Source organism: Micromys minutus (genome assembly GCF_963924665.1).
Source record: "Micromys minutus genome assembly, chromosome: 5".
In the NCBI taxonomy this organism is placed as follows: Eukaryota; Metazoa; Chordata; class Mammalia; order Rodentia; family Muridae; genus Micromys; species Micromys minutus.
Genome location: NC_137974.1, coordinates 3896184 through 3910578, shown reverse-complemented (window position 1 = coordinate 3910578; position 14395 = coordinate 3896184). Strand labels below are relative to the sequence as shown.

The 14395-nt window shown below is 41.7% G+C and overlaps 1 protein-coding gene across 1 annotated transcript in view; it reads left to right on the top strand.

Moving 5' to 3' along the window:
• DNAJC15 (DnaJ heat shock protein family (Hsp40) member C15) overlaps window positions 1-11862 on the top strand; it is a 56039-nt gene extending 44177 nt beyond the window's left edge. Inside the window, exon 6 of the mRNA XM_080916679.1 lies at window positions 11633-11862. Coding sequence (XP_080772805.1) covers window positions 11633-11706 — 74 coding nt within the window. The 3' untranslated portion in view covers window positions 11707-11862. The remainder of the gene's footprint in view (window positions 1-11632) is intronic.
• Window positions 11863-14395: the final 2533 nt, after the last annotated feature.

Here is a 14395-nt window from a genome sequence, read left to right as displayed (position 1 = left end):
TGAATCTGTACATTGCCTTAGGCAAGATGGCCATTTTTACAATGTTGAGCCTTCCAATCCATGAGCATTGGAGATCTTTCCATTTTCTGAGATCTTCCTCAATTTCCTTCTTCAGAGATTTCAAGTTCTTGTCATACAGGTTCTTCACTTGCTTAGTTAGAGTCACACCAAGGTATTTCATATTGTTTGTGACGATTGTGAAGGGTATCTTTTCCCTAATTTCTTTCTCTGCATGTTTGTCCTTTGAGTAGAGGAAGGCTACTGATTTGTTTGAGTTAATTTTGTATCCAGCCACTTGGCTGAACTTGTTTATCAGCTGTAGAAATTCTCTGGTGGAATTTTTGGGGCCACTTAAGTACACTATCATGTCATCTGCAAACAGTGATGTTTTTACTTCTTCCTTTCTAATTTGTATCCATTTGATTTCCTTTTGCTGTCTAATTGCTCGGGCCTTGACTTCCAGTACTATGTTGAATAGGTAGGGGGAGAGTGGGCAGCCTTGTCGAGTCCCTGATTTTAATGGGATTGCTTCAAGTTTCTCACCGTTAAGTTTAATGTTGGCTATTGGTTTGCTGTATATTGCTTTTATTATGTTTAGGTATGGGCCATGGATTCCTGTTCTTTCCAAGACTTTTAACATGAAGGGATGTTGAATTTTGTCAAATGCTTTCTCAGCATCTAGTGAGATGATCATGTGGTTTTTTTCTTTGAGTTTGTTTATATGGTAGATTACGTTGACGGATTTCCCGTATATTAAACCATCAAAGGGATGAAGCCTACTTGATCATGGTGGATGATCGTTTTGATGTGTTCTTGGATTCGGTTTGCAAGGATTTTGTTGAGTATTTTTGTATCAATGTTCATAAGTGAGATTGGTCTGAAGTTCTCTTTCCTTGTAGGGTCTTTGTGTGGTTTAGGAACAAGGGTCATTGTGGCCTCGAAAATGAGTTAGGTAGTATTCCATCTGACTATTTTGTGGAATAATTTGGAGAATATTGGTATTAGGTCGTCAATAAATGTCTGATAGAATTCTGCACTGAACCCATCTGGAACTGGGATTTTTTTGGTTAGGAGGCTTTAGATGACTATTTCTATTTTTTTAGGTGTTATGGGATTATTTAGATAGTTTACCTGGTCCTGGTTTAACTTTAGTATCTGGTATCTGTCTAGGAATTCATCCATTTCCTCCAGATTTTCTAGCTTTGTTGAGTTTAGGATTTTGTAGTAGGATCTAATGATTTCTTGAATTTCCTCAGTTTCAGTTGTTATGTCTCCACTTTCCGTTCTGTTTGTTCATTTGGGTACTCTCTCTTTGCCTTCTAGTTAGTCTGGCTAAGGGTTTATCAATCTTGTTAATTTTCTCAAAAAAAAAAAAAAAAAAAAAAAACAGCTCTTGGTTTTATTGATTCTTTGAATGGTTCTTTTTGTTTCTATTTGGTCAATTTCTGCTCTGAGTTTGATTATTTCTTGCCATCTACTCCTGTTGGGTGTATCTGCTTCCTTTTGTTCTAGAGCTTTCAACTGTGCTGTCAAGGTGCTGATGTATGCTCTCTCCAGTTTCTTTTTGGAAGCACTCAGAGCTATGAGTTTTCCTCTCGGTGCTGCTTTCTTTGCATCCCACAGGTATGGATATGTTGTGTTTTCATTTTCATTAAATCCTAGAAAATCCTTAATTTCTTTATTTATTCTTTGACCATGCTATCGTTTAATAGAGTATTGTTTAGTTTCCATGTGTATGTGGGCTTTTGTTGTCTTTGTTGTTATTAAAGACCAGCCTTAGACCATGGTGATCTGATAGGATGCATGGGAGTATTTCAATCTTTTTTATATCTATTGAGGCTTGTTTTGTGACTGATTGTATGGTCAGTTTTGGAGAAGGTGCTGAGAAGAAGGTGTATTCTTTTGTTTTAGGATGAAATGTTCTGTAGATGTCTATTAATTCCAATTGGTTCTTACCCTCTGCTAGTTTCACTTAGTCCTTGTTCAGTTTCTGTTTCCATGATCTGTCCGTTGATGAGAGTGGGGTGTTGAGGTCTCCCACTATTATTGTATAGGGTGCAATATATTTTTTGAGCTTTAGTAGGGTTTCTTTTATGAATATGGGTGCTCTTGTATTTGAAGCATATATGTTAAGGATTGAGATTTCCTCCTGACAAATTTTCCCTGTAATGAGTAAAAAGTGTCCTTCCTTATCTTTTTTGATAACTTTTGGTGGAAAATCTACTTTATTTGATATTAGAATGGCCACTCCAGCTTGCTTCCTGGGGTTGTTTGCTTGGAAGTTTTTTCCCCACCTTTTAATCTGAGATAGTGTCTGTCTTTGTCTCTGAGATGAGTTTCCTATATGCAGCAAAATGCTGGATTCTGTTTATGTATCCAGTCTGATAGCCTATGTCTTTTTATTTGGGAATTGAGTCCATTTATTTTAACAGATATTAAGGAATAGTGGTTGCTGTTTCCTGGTATTTTTGCTTTTAGAGGTAGAATTGTGCCTGTGTGTCTTTCTTCTTTTGGTTTTCCTGCTTAGGTATTTTCTTGTTTTTACTAGGATGTAGTTTCCCTCCTTGTATTGGGTTTTCCACCTGTAATTCGTTGTAGTGCTGGGTTTGTGGTCAGATATTGTGTAAATTTAGTTTTGTCTTGGAATATCTTAGTCTCTCCATCTATGGTGATTGAGAGTTTTGCTGGGTATAGCAGCTTATGCTGACACTTGTGCTCTCTTAGGGTCTGCATGATGTCTGTCCAGGCTCTTCTAGCTTTCATAGTCTCTGTTGAAAACTCAGATGTGATTCTGATTGGTCTGCCTTTATATGTTACTTTACCTTTTTCCCTTACTGCTTTTAGTATTCTTTCTTTGCTTTGGGCACTTGTTTTGACTATTATGTGTTGGGAGAAATTTCTTTTCTGGTCCACTCTATTTGGAGTTCTGAAGGCTTTTTTTATGCTCATGGTCATCTCATTCTTAAGGGTAGGGAAGTTTTCTTCTATGATTTTGTTGAAGATATTTACTGTGCTTCTTAGTTAATATTCTTCGCCTTCTTCTATTCCTATTCTCCTTAGGTTTGGTCTTCTCATTGTGTCCTGGATCTCCTGGATATTTTGGGTTAGGAGCTTTTTGGCTTTTGCATCTTCTCTGTTTTGTCTATGTTTTCCGTGTTGTCTTCGGCCCTGAGATTCTCTCTTCCATCTCTTGTAGTCTGTTGGAAATGCTTGCATCTGTGACTACTGATTTCTTTTTTAGGTTTTCTACCTCCAGGGTTCTCTCTTTTAGTGTTTTCTTTATTGTTTCTATTTCCATTTTAAAATTCCTTCTTCAATTCCTTCATCTCTTTGGTTCTGTTTTCCTCTAGTTCTTTGATTTGAGTGTTTTTCTTGTTTCCTCTTTAAAAGCTTCTATTTCTTTATACTTTTCCTCCCATACTTGTTTAAGGATCTCAAGATCATCATCTTGAGGTATGATTTTGGGTCTGAGTCTTCTTTTTGTGGAGTGTTTGGCATTCCGCTGTTTGCTATGATGGGAGAGCTGGGTTCTGGTGTTGCCAGGTTGTCTTGGTTTCTATTGGGTAAGTTCTTTTGCTTTCCTCTTGCCATCTTGTTGTCTGTGATTATACGTAGTCTTGTTGCCAGTGATTGGTTCCCGTCTCTCCCGTGTACCTTGCCTATGTCCCTGGATCTCAGCTGTTCCCTGTGGCAGATGGCCTGAGGATTTGGTCCGCACTCACTGACCCTCCGGGTAGAAACTGAGTCCCTAAGCAGAGTTCCTGCTCCCCTGAACCAGTGGGTGTTGGGGTCGTTGGAGCACTTTCCTGTGCTCGGTCCAGACCTCTCTGCACCCCAGCTACTCACAGCACAGTCTCACCAGGCCTGCGTCCCTGGATCTCTGCTGTTCCCAGTGGCAGATGGCCTCCAGGAAGATCCCTCTTAATTTTTTAAAAAATTTTTTTTATTCTTTAATATTTTAATAGTCCAGACTTCATTCCCCCAATGGCTCCCTATTCTGCACCTCCTCCCCCCCAACCAGGCCACACCCCCTTCCAAACCAGGCCTCTCCACTCCCTGGAGCCTCAAGACTCTCCAGCTCTCTGGGGTTAGGTGCTCTCTCACGGAGGCCAGACCAGGCAGCTCTCTGCTGTGTGTGTGTTGGGGCCTCATCAGCTGGTGTGTGCTGCCTGTCTCAGTGTCTGAGAGATCGCAGGGGTCCAGGTCAGTTGAGACTGCTGGTAGTCACATGGGGCCACCCTCCTCCTCAGCTTCTTCCAGCTTTTCCCTAATTCCACATGGGACCCCTGGCTTCTGTCCATTAATTGGGTGTAAGTATCTGCATCTGAATCTTTCAACTGCTTGTTAGGCCTTCAGAGAGCAGCCATGTTAGGCTCCTGTCCATAAGCACACCATAGCCTCAGTAATGGTGACAGGCCTTGGGGACTCCCCTTTATCTGGATCCCACTTTGATCCTGTCACTAGACCGCCTTTCTCTCAGGCTCTTCTCCATTTCCATCCCTGCAGTTCTTTCAGACAGGAACAGTTATGGGTCAGAGTTTTGACTGTGGAATGGCAACCCCATTCTTCTACTTTGTGTCCTGTCTTTCTACTGGAGTGGACTACAAGTTCCCTCTCCCCACTGTAGAGCACTTCATCCAAGCTCCCTCCTTTGAGTCCTGAGAGTCTCTCACCTCCCAGGTCCCTGGTACGTTCTAGAGGGTCCCCCACCTACTACCTCTGGAGGTTGCCTGTTTCCATTTGGTCCTCGGGGCTCCAGTCCTGTCACACACACACCCAATACCTGATCCTGTTCCCTGTTTCCTTCCTTCTTTATATGTGTCTGTGAAGTTTCTATTGTATTGTTTCCATACTACCCGCCAGTGTGCTTTAACTTTAATGTCTCTCCGTTACCCCCGCCCCCCACTGACACTCCCATTCCAGCCCCCACCCCGACATCTATATCTGTCTATTCTATTTCTCTCCTAATGAGATCTGTCTTTTCCCTCTCGTCCAGTTCCCAACCTTCCTAACACTGTGACCCTCTAATACAGTTCCTTGGGTTGTGGTGACCACCCAACCATAAAATTACTTTCATTGCTATTTCATAGCTATAACTTTACTGCTGTTATGAATCATAATGTAAATATCTGTGTTTTGTAGATGGTTTAAGGGAGTGCTGTGAAAGGGCCTTTTGAGGGGTTGTGACTCACAGGTTGAGAACCACTGCTCCAGTCCCTTCTATGCCTGTTGTGTTTGAGGGACTGCAGCCTAGTCATCATTGGCTCAGCAGGAGCGTTGTTCAGATGGCTTTGTTTCAGTCTCACATGACTTAGCATACTGATTGCCAGGCGTGGGTTTTGCTTTGTTTGTTTTGGGGAATTTATTTTGAAGGTGTTGGGATTGAGCACATGCTAACTGGTCCTTTCCCACTGAACTGCAGCCCCTAGCTCCTGGGCAAAGATTGATGTTTAGTATTTGTAAGTATGTGTGGGTGTTTGTGTCTGTGTGTGGGTAAATGCACATGGGTGCAGACGTCCAGAGGCCAGAGGCGTCAGATCCCCGAAGCTGCAGTTGCAGAGGGTTGTGAACACCATTGTGTTGGTGCTAGAAACTGAAACTGGGTCTTCTGGAAAAGCAACAAGTGCTCATAATGAAGAGCCAGCTCTTTTTTTTTTTTTAACTTTATTTTAAAAAACAAAGATAAAAGAAAAAAATTTTAAACATTTTTGCATAAATGTATACAAATACAAAAGAGCCAGCTCTTGATCCTAGTATTGCAGGGATCTTTCCTGCTATAAATCATTTCAGAAACTATAACAAGATTATTTATTGGCAAGATACAGAAATACTGCCTTTCAAGTATTTTTATATTGTCTGTCAACCTGTTGGATTTATTCATGAATTCAGTGATTTGTATTTATATCATTTTGGATTTTCTGCAGAATAAGCATTGTCATTTGTCATTTCTTCCTAGTCTTTATTCCATCTCTGTTAGGGAGAGACAGGGTAGGAAAGCCCCTCTCATGTGGTGTTAAAGGAAAGTGGGGTGGCTACTGTCTCCTCTTATCCCCCCCTCACGGCCCGAGCTCCCAGTACTTCAATGTATTTAACAATCCATTGGCTGTGTTTCTAATGGCTTCAAAACACCCTCCGTCTCTTCTTAATTAATTAAGAGTTTATTACATGTTTTGAATTGTCTGTGTCTTCTGAGATGTATATGTGAGATGTGTGCTTTTTTTTTTTTTTATCTGTTAATACATTGAATTACATTGCTTCAATTTTGAATGTTCATTAAACCAGTGTTGCTCTTCTGATCCAAGCCTAACCTGGCTGTGATATTTAGGCTGACTGGGGAAGTGAGCATCGTATTTTCAAATCTACATCTGTGAGAGTTACTGATCTAAGGTTTCCTTGTGATATCTCACTGCAGTTTGTTATCAGTAGTCATTCTGGGCAGAGAAAATGATCAAATATGTTCTCCTGCTCATCATTTTGTTTAGGTTGGTTGGTTTTTTGCTGGGGCTGGGATTTGTTGATAAAATTCTGGCTGGTAATTTAATTATAGATTCAGTTCCTTAAGTAAATACAGTGCTTTTGATTTTTCAGATTATCTGTGGTTATGATAGGCTGCATTTTTCCTGGAAGTTATTTTTTCATTTAAAAATTTCAGTAAATTTTTCACTTTAACATAAGCTTTTTAAAAATGTGTGTGTGTGTGTGTGTGTGTGTGTGTGTGTGTGTGTGTGTGTGTGTGAAGAGGGGGCATGTGTGTGGAAATCAGTTTTCTCTTTTTATCATCTGAGTCCTGAGGATAGACTTAAGCTCTTGGCTAGTGCCTTTGCCTGATGAACTATCTCACAATCTCATAGGTCCCTCCTACTCCTCCTCCTCCTCCTCCTCCTCCTCTCCTTTTTCTCTTCTTCTTTTAAAAGAAACTAACCTTGAATTTGTTGAATCTTGAATGCTAATTTATTTTGTGACATTTTATGTGTGAATTGTTTCTAAGCATTGAGACGCTCTGGGTGTGCTGTTGGTCTCTACTGTAAGGCTGCTAGTGTAGAGTTGTGTGTCAGTGCTGGCAAGAACTGTATTGTTCATGATGTATTTTTCTCCTGATCTCTGGTGATGTTTTAGAAGTGTTTTATTTTTGTAGTTCTGTGCAGCTGCTTGAGTCTCTGTGTAGGTGTGAGCATGGGCGTGAGGAGTCTGCAGGGTGCCCAGGGGCATCAGATCTCTTGGAGCCAGAGCTAGCAGACAGCGAGTGATGTAGGCTGGTGGGACTACAAATGTTCTTCACCTCTGAGCTCTCTCTCTCTCTAACCCTGGTGTCTTTGTAAAATACAACAATTATATAGAAATGGTTTTTAAAACAGTCTTGGTTTCTAAACGTGGCTGGTCACTGTCAACAGAACACACTTGTGGGACAAGTAGACTATACCAGCAGAAGGAAGACTGGTAAGGTTGGGTGAGCTCAGACCCCATGAATTTCAGAATTGAGAAGAGTAGCAGTAGAGCCGTCCCTGCCTACTTCTACCTGCTCTGGAACATATAACCATGACACCCACTGAGAGGACCACAACACCTGGAGGTCTATCACTAACATCTTAGAGTAAGGCATCCGCAACATCTCTCCCTAAACCCCACCCTGCTTTCAGTATTTCTATAGTCCTGTCCATGGAATAAAGCACATCACCGAGGATCATCTGAGAGGCTGTTTTATTGAGCTTTAACATTCGGGGAAGCGGTTCCTCTCCTGAAGCATTCATCACTGGACCTTGGAGCCACCTGACATGCTGCTGCGAGTAGTAGGACCCAAACCATGTCACTTCTGTAAGAACTGTAACTCTCAGGCTTTTCCTGCCTGGCAGAGACCCGTGGAACCTGTTCAACCCAGTTCCACTTCACCCTTAGGGCAAATAGAGGATGACTCACGCTTACTGCTGGCTTTATTTTATTTTTACTCTTTTGGTCTTCTGAGTCTTAGTGGATTTCAGAAAGTGTTATAAGTTTGCAGCTTAAAGGTTGAATCTGCTTTGTAGGGTGGGATGTTTTGTGTACATTAGTTCAATCTCATTTGCTTGTGCTATTATGTATTTAATGTTCTAACTCTTCTAGTTTTTCAATGAATTATTGAGAGAAGTGCCTTAAACTTCCCAGCGATTATAAGCGTGTGTTTTTCCTTTTGTCGGGGTTTTCTTTACATGTTCTGATCCTAAGATGTTAGATATGTACAAGATCTATGTCTCATTGTTTTGTCCTGTAGACAAATTTAAAACACTATGAAATCTCTATTACTGCATTTTGCCTTAAAGCAGTTTTCCTGTGATAATTACCGAAGCAATGCTCACTTTTTTTTTTAATCGATGTAAATCTTTAGATATTATTTGAAAACTAAGTTTCCTTTAGCCAACACCTCCTGGGCTAATGTTTTTAATAAATAAACTATATCAGATGATCTACATCGAATATGAATGTAGTGTGTGGTTGTATATACCATTTAAATGTGCAGTTTGGTAACTGTGGGCAAAGACTTCCGCCATGTAATCCTTGACCTAACAGGCCATGGATCACGTCCATCACTCTAAGGCCCAACCCTTTGGTTCCGTTACCAACCCTCCAGCTTGGGCAGTGCTGGTTCTGCCTTCATCACTGTAGATTAAACAGGCCTTTTCCAGAATTTGAGGAGAGTGCAGTTGCATAATTAGTGTCTGGTCTGTATAGGAAAATCAAAGCAAACCGATAGACTTACCCTCCAGACTTACACTGTGCATTTTCCTGATCGGATGTCTGTAGTGAGGAACTGCCTGACTTAGAACCTTCCAGTACAGTTTTACTTATGTGTGTGTTCTTTTCTCAGCTCTCTTACTTGTTTCCCAAGAAGACTTGATCTTAAACAGGAGGGTTACTATTCAGTATTTAGTGGAGGTACAAACATACACCGATTATCAGGAAAGGAGAGGTGTGTGCTTAGTACAATCAAGGGGACTCATCCCCCAAAACTGAAAGGGACTGGAAAATTAAAGAGTATAGTTTTCTGTAGCTATAGGCTATGCATCCTATATCTGCTGTCAGGCAGGGTTAGGGGCAAGAAGCAGATATTTTACATTTGTAACAAGAGTGCCTTTAGCTGGTAAAAACTTGTTCTGAATTAAACTACCATGGATGGGGACATAGGGACTGTGCTTTGGCTTAGTGACTCTTCAGGTACAAGGAGGTAGACCAAGAGACATGAGAGCCAGTGTCAACCCTCCACCTGTCCACAGTTATAAGCCTGGTGTCTCCATACTTCAGAGGAATGGCAGAGGACTCGGGGTTATTCTGAATAAATTTTCATTGTTTCATCTGACATTAATCACCATCAATAAATAGAACATTTAATAAGATTTTTACTCTTATGGGCACTTTTATTGGTTTGTTTATCTGTTTTCTGTTATGTGCCTATAATGACTTATAATTTAAATAATCAGAATGCATATTGCTTAATTAAAGATTAAAACTAAGATCAGTTAATATTTTAATTTTTTTTGAGCACACAAAATGCCAGGCAACTCCTTGCTAAATCAAACATTTAAGTAGCTGATAAAGAGAGCCTAGCATGTTCCAAGGTCATTTTTAGAGATAATCATGAAATCAACTTACTCACACCCACTAGGGTTATGACCTTCCTTTGTAATTCTCTTTGTGTACTCGGGGCCACTGCGATCTATTCCTTATATGTTTATCATGTTTCAGATTTGATATGAAAATGTCAGTGGTGTCCTCAAGGACAAAGGCTAGCTGTAGCCCCTCCAGCTCTGCTGCAGCCGATGTGTTTCCTCTCCCCGCCTTTTCCTTCACAGAGTGGCAGGTGGTGACTCTAGAATACCTGACTGAGGCCAGGGTGGTTTATACCTGTACTGTGTAAATGCTTGATTTCTTAAAAGGTTCTGAGACTTACCCGTGTTTTCAACAGCCACAGATAGTTTGTGCTTAAGAGAATATTACAAAATAAAAACAGAGCCTGGGAACTGTAATATGGTCATTAGCTCAAGCATTAAGCATCGGCAAAATACAAGTTAGGGCCATGATGTGTTGCTTTGATGTGACAGTTTGAGTTTTGTTTTGTTTTGTTTTGTTTTTCAAAATATTTTCAAATCTTATCCCCTTTCCCTACATTCCCACCCCCTCTTCTTCCTTTTGCTTCCATGAAGGTGCTCCCACTCCCAGCCACCCTCTCCCACCTCAGCGCCGTGGCGTTCCCCTACACTGGGAAACCGAGCCTTCACTGGACTTTAGCTCCAGACAATGCAATCCTCTGCTACATATGCAACTGGAGCCATGGGTCTCTCCATGTGTGGGAGCTCTGCGGGGGGGCAGGTCTGGTTGTTTAACACTGTTGTTCTTCCCATGGAATCACAAACCCGTTCAGCTCCTTTAGACCTTTCTCTAGCTCCTCCATTGGGGTCCCCATGTTCAATCCAGCTGCAGGCATCCCCATCTGTATCAGTCTGGCTCTAGCAGAGCCTCTGAGGAGGCCTCCATATCTGGTTCCTGCCAGTAAGCACTACTTGGCATCAGCAGTAGTGTGTGGGTTTGGTGACTGCATATGAATGGATCCCCAGCTGAGGCAGCCTCTGGATGATCTTTTCTTTAGTCCCTGCTCCTCTATTTGTCCCTGTATTTCATCCCATGAGTATTTTGTTCTCCCTTCTAAGAAGAACTGAGGCATCAGCTTTTTTTTTTTTTTTTTTTTTTTTTTTGAGCTTCATAAGGTCTGTGAATTGTTTCTTGAGTATTCCGAGCTTTGGGGCTAGTATCTGCTTATCAGTGAGTGTACCATGTGTGTTCTTTGTGACCTCACTCAGGATAATATTTCTAGCTCCATCCATTTGCCTAAGAATTTTATGAATTTTAATAGCTGAGTAGTGCTCCATTGTGTAAACGTGCCACGTTTTCTGTTTGGGGTTTTTGTATGTCGGATACACATTGTTTATGGTTATAATGACTGTGTTTGAAATTCACCTCGGTTTGCTGTTTGCATTAGAAAGACTTCATTGCAAAGAACTCTTTTAAAAAAGAACTGATTTAATTTTATTTGAGGACATTGTTGTCTAAGACTCCGGTATAAACCTTATGGTGGAGTCATTTCAGAGACCAGGAGCCTCTTCAGCACCGTCTTCACTGCCGCTGTTGTCAGTCCACTGACCCCGCCACTAGACACCATGGAGGGCCTTTTATGCGTGTATCTATATTTTGAAACTATGATAGGACAGGAAAAGACCCCCTTAGAGGGATTTACCTTCTTCTCAAAGGGATGCATATTTATTGCTTTTAAAATGTAGCTATGGAGAAACTGTTATTTTGCTTACCTAATAATATGCTTAATTTTAGAAAATATTCTGGCCAAACATCTATATGATAACTGTGGGTGTTTTTCAAGTGATTATTTAATTTTTTCTCATAAATTGTATTTTGAATGTTGGGTACCTGTAATGCTTTACTAAATAAGTTTAATTTGTACTGTTTGATTTTCTGGTAATCCTATAAAAAAGTTTCTCAGGAGAAAAGAATGTGTGAGAAAATACCTAAATTGTTGTTTTGCCTGTATTGACTTTTTAAAATGTCAGTAGTGACATAAACCTTAATCACTCATCTCTCTTTGTCCTCCCAGGTGGATCTCCTTACTTAGCATCCAAAATAAATGAAGCCAAAGATTTGCTGGAATCATCCAGCAAAGGTAACTGATGCTGAAGGGCCACACCGAGGGAACATGAAACGCAAGACTTTAAAAGTCCTTGAGCAGAGTGTGGAGCACGGTCTCGTCTCACATGACAAGTGTGTTCTCTGTCATTAAGTGTGCAGCAATAAAAGCCTTGCAGCCTTGCTCTGGCAGGAACTTCATACGTGCTGTAGCTGGTGCTTTTCCCCGTCATTTCATATGTAACGTGTTACTTGTAAAGACCTTGGTGATGTTACTCTAGCCCTCTCTGCTCCAACACACACAGTCTGACCTTCACACTGGCACTGGGATTTCTTTGCAGGGCTAACGCTTCCTTCTCCATGCTTCCGAACTGTCCTTTGCTTTAGAAGACTTGGGACGCTGCCAGTGTCAATGCCCTTAAACGTTGAGATCAAACATCGACCACTACATCATGGGAAACGATCCCAAGTGTGTGATTTACCGCATGGTAACTTGGAGCGAGTGAGTGGAGCTTTGCGGGGAGCCCTGCTCTCTGAGACCCTGCATGAAGTGTGAGGACAAGGAGAGCCACTCACACGATTAAGGATCGCTATACTGGCCTGTGAAGAGAGCCAGACAGAGCTGGGAAAATCTACAGTTTGCGTCTAATTATGGTCTTCCTATGCTGTGTAGGTAGTCAGTAATTCATTCTGTGAATATCTATCGACCCAGCTATGGTGCATAAGGTAATGTAGGGGGTCTTCTGAGAGTCACGTGTATGAACCAGTTACGAACCCAGAAGTTTTGTGTAGAGAAAAGGTGAATTAAGTGAGTAATGAGTGCCACCAGGCAGGCACAGACCACTGCTGAGGAGTGCAGTAAGAGAAGTGTGCTTTCAATCCCAGCATGTGACAGGGTCTTCCTAGGTCTGAACCCTAGGCCTTAAAAATACTACAGACACCATGTAAACGGTCAGTCAGTGTTGGTCCTGAAGTCGGAATCGGCAGACATGTCAGACGCTGTGACTAGAGTGTGGAGATGCTCAAAAGTAGATGAAGGATGGAGAGGTTGTGAAAGCAAGCCCTGTAACATGCAGCACATTTGAGTCACCCCAGTAGTATCTTGGAGTCTCCTTCATTTCACCCCCTGCTAAGCATGTGTCCCTTCAGGGCAGATTTCCACTTGAAATCTCTCTTCCAGTTATGTAATCTTGAACAGCTGCTTAGTTTGTGAGTCTATAACCCTCATCTGCTGAACGGAGAAAATAACTCTGTCCAGGACAGGAGTTATAGAGAATAAATGTACATAAATAATTAAGGCTCAGCATACAGTCCAGCGGTTCTTTATTTCACCCTGCCTCTGGTTTGGGTCTGACACCGCGGGCATGTTCATCACTAACTCCTGCAGCATCAGCTGTGGCTAGAGGGACCATTTCATGGGGCTGCAAGGTGGAGCTGCTTGTTGGCTGGACCCTAAGTCTTCTTTCTATGGGCTTCTCCACAGAGCTGCAAGAACATGCTTTCCCACTGCAGGAGACAGTTGTCCAGGAAACAGGAAATGGAAGCGGCTCATTTCCTCCTGGGTCTGGAATCTGAAAGCATCATTTCTGCATACTCAGTGATCTAAGAGTTGTAGAGCCTGCCAGAGAGAGTCATAGGGGGGCCCTTTGTGTCTCTATCAGGGGACCTTGATCCTTTTATCATATCAGCTTTAGGCATTATTAAAAAAAAAAAAAAAAAAAAGCAGTCACTGAGAAGGGGCACTGCATTGGGACACACCTTACCTGAGCAGGTTAGACAAGTGGACTGCAAGTTCCAAGCCAGCCTGGGAAACAAGTATTTCAGGATGAGGAAATGAGACAAAGCAAACAACAGCCCAGGAACTCAGCACTTCCGCGGCCTGCACAAGGCTGGGGATGGTTCACAGGCACCGGAGCCTCCGCTCCCACGTCTCAGAGCACGGAACTGCCATTCGGGGTAAGAGTACTTCGGTAGTGATTCTCTGAGTGGTGGTGTAGCCTTAAAGTTGGTTTTTGACCAACTATTTCCCCTCAATTCCTCATCTGTAAAAAGTATGTTTGAATGGTAACTTCAGTAAAGACTGCTTTTCTGTTTCCTGCCATTGCCTACTCTGCCCAGTTAAACACTGTTGATATTGCACTTTCTGTTTAAGAGCTTAAGTGTGAGAATGAGAAAGACCTTTTAAAAATAGGATTACTGGACAGAGAATGTGCCAACAGCTAACGGGGAGCGTGTAGGGCCATTAGATCACAGTCAGCGGTGCCAGGCTGCAGTGCAGTATAAAAGGTGGGCCCTGTGACGCAGGAGAGTGGTGACCGTAGCAGGCATTCTTTTGTTGAGTCTTCAGAGCATGCCCTGCGCTTTGTTTGAACAACATTTTAAAAGTTTTACTTGATACTGAGTTCTACCACAGCACTAAGGGTACAGAATAACATTCATTCTTAAAATGCAAATGCCCAAACTAAATAGAAAAGAATACTTTTAAACACAGGTGACTTTTGCCTCCTACTTTTCTATGAAGAAAATTCAAGAGTTGTGTTACGTATGATTATCCAGCAAGGCCACTGATGAATGTGTGTCTATGTGAAGAAAGAGTTGGGTTGTGGTGGAAAACCTTGAATACAGACAAGAGCATTCTGCGATTGATCTTCAACACCCTTCATAATTAGCTTAAAATAGTGTAATGACACTTGTGGGAGTAGATGACTCACTCAGATCCTTAATGTCAAATTTT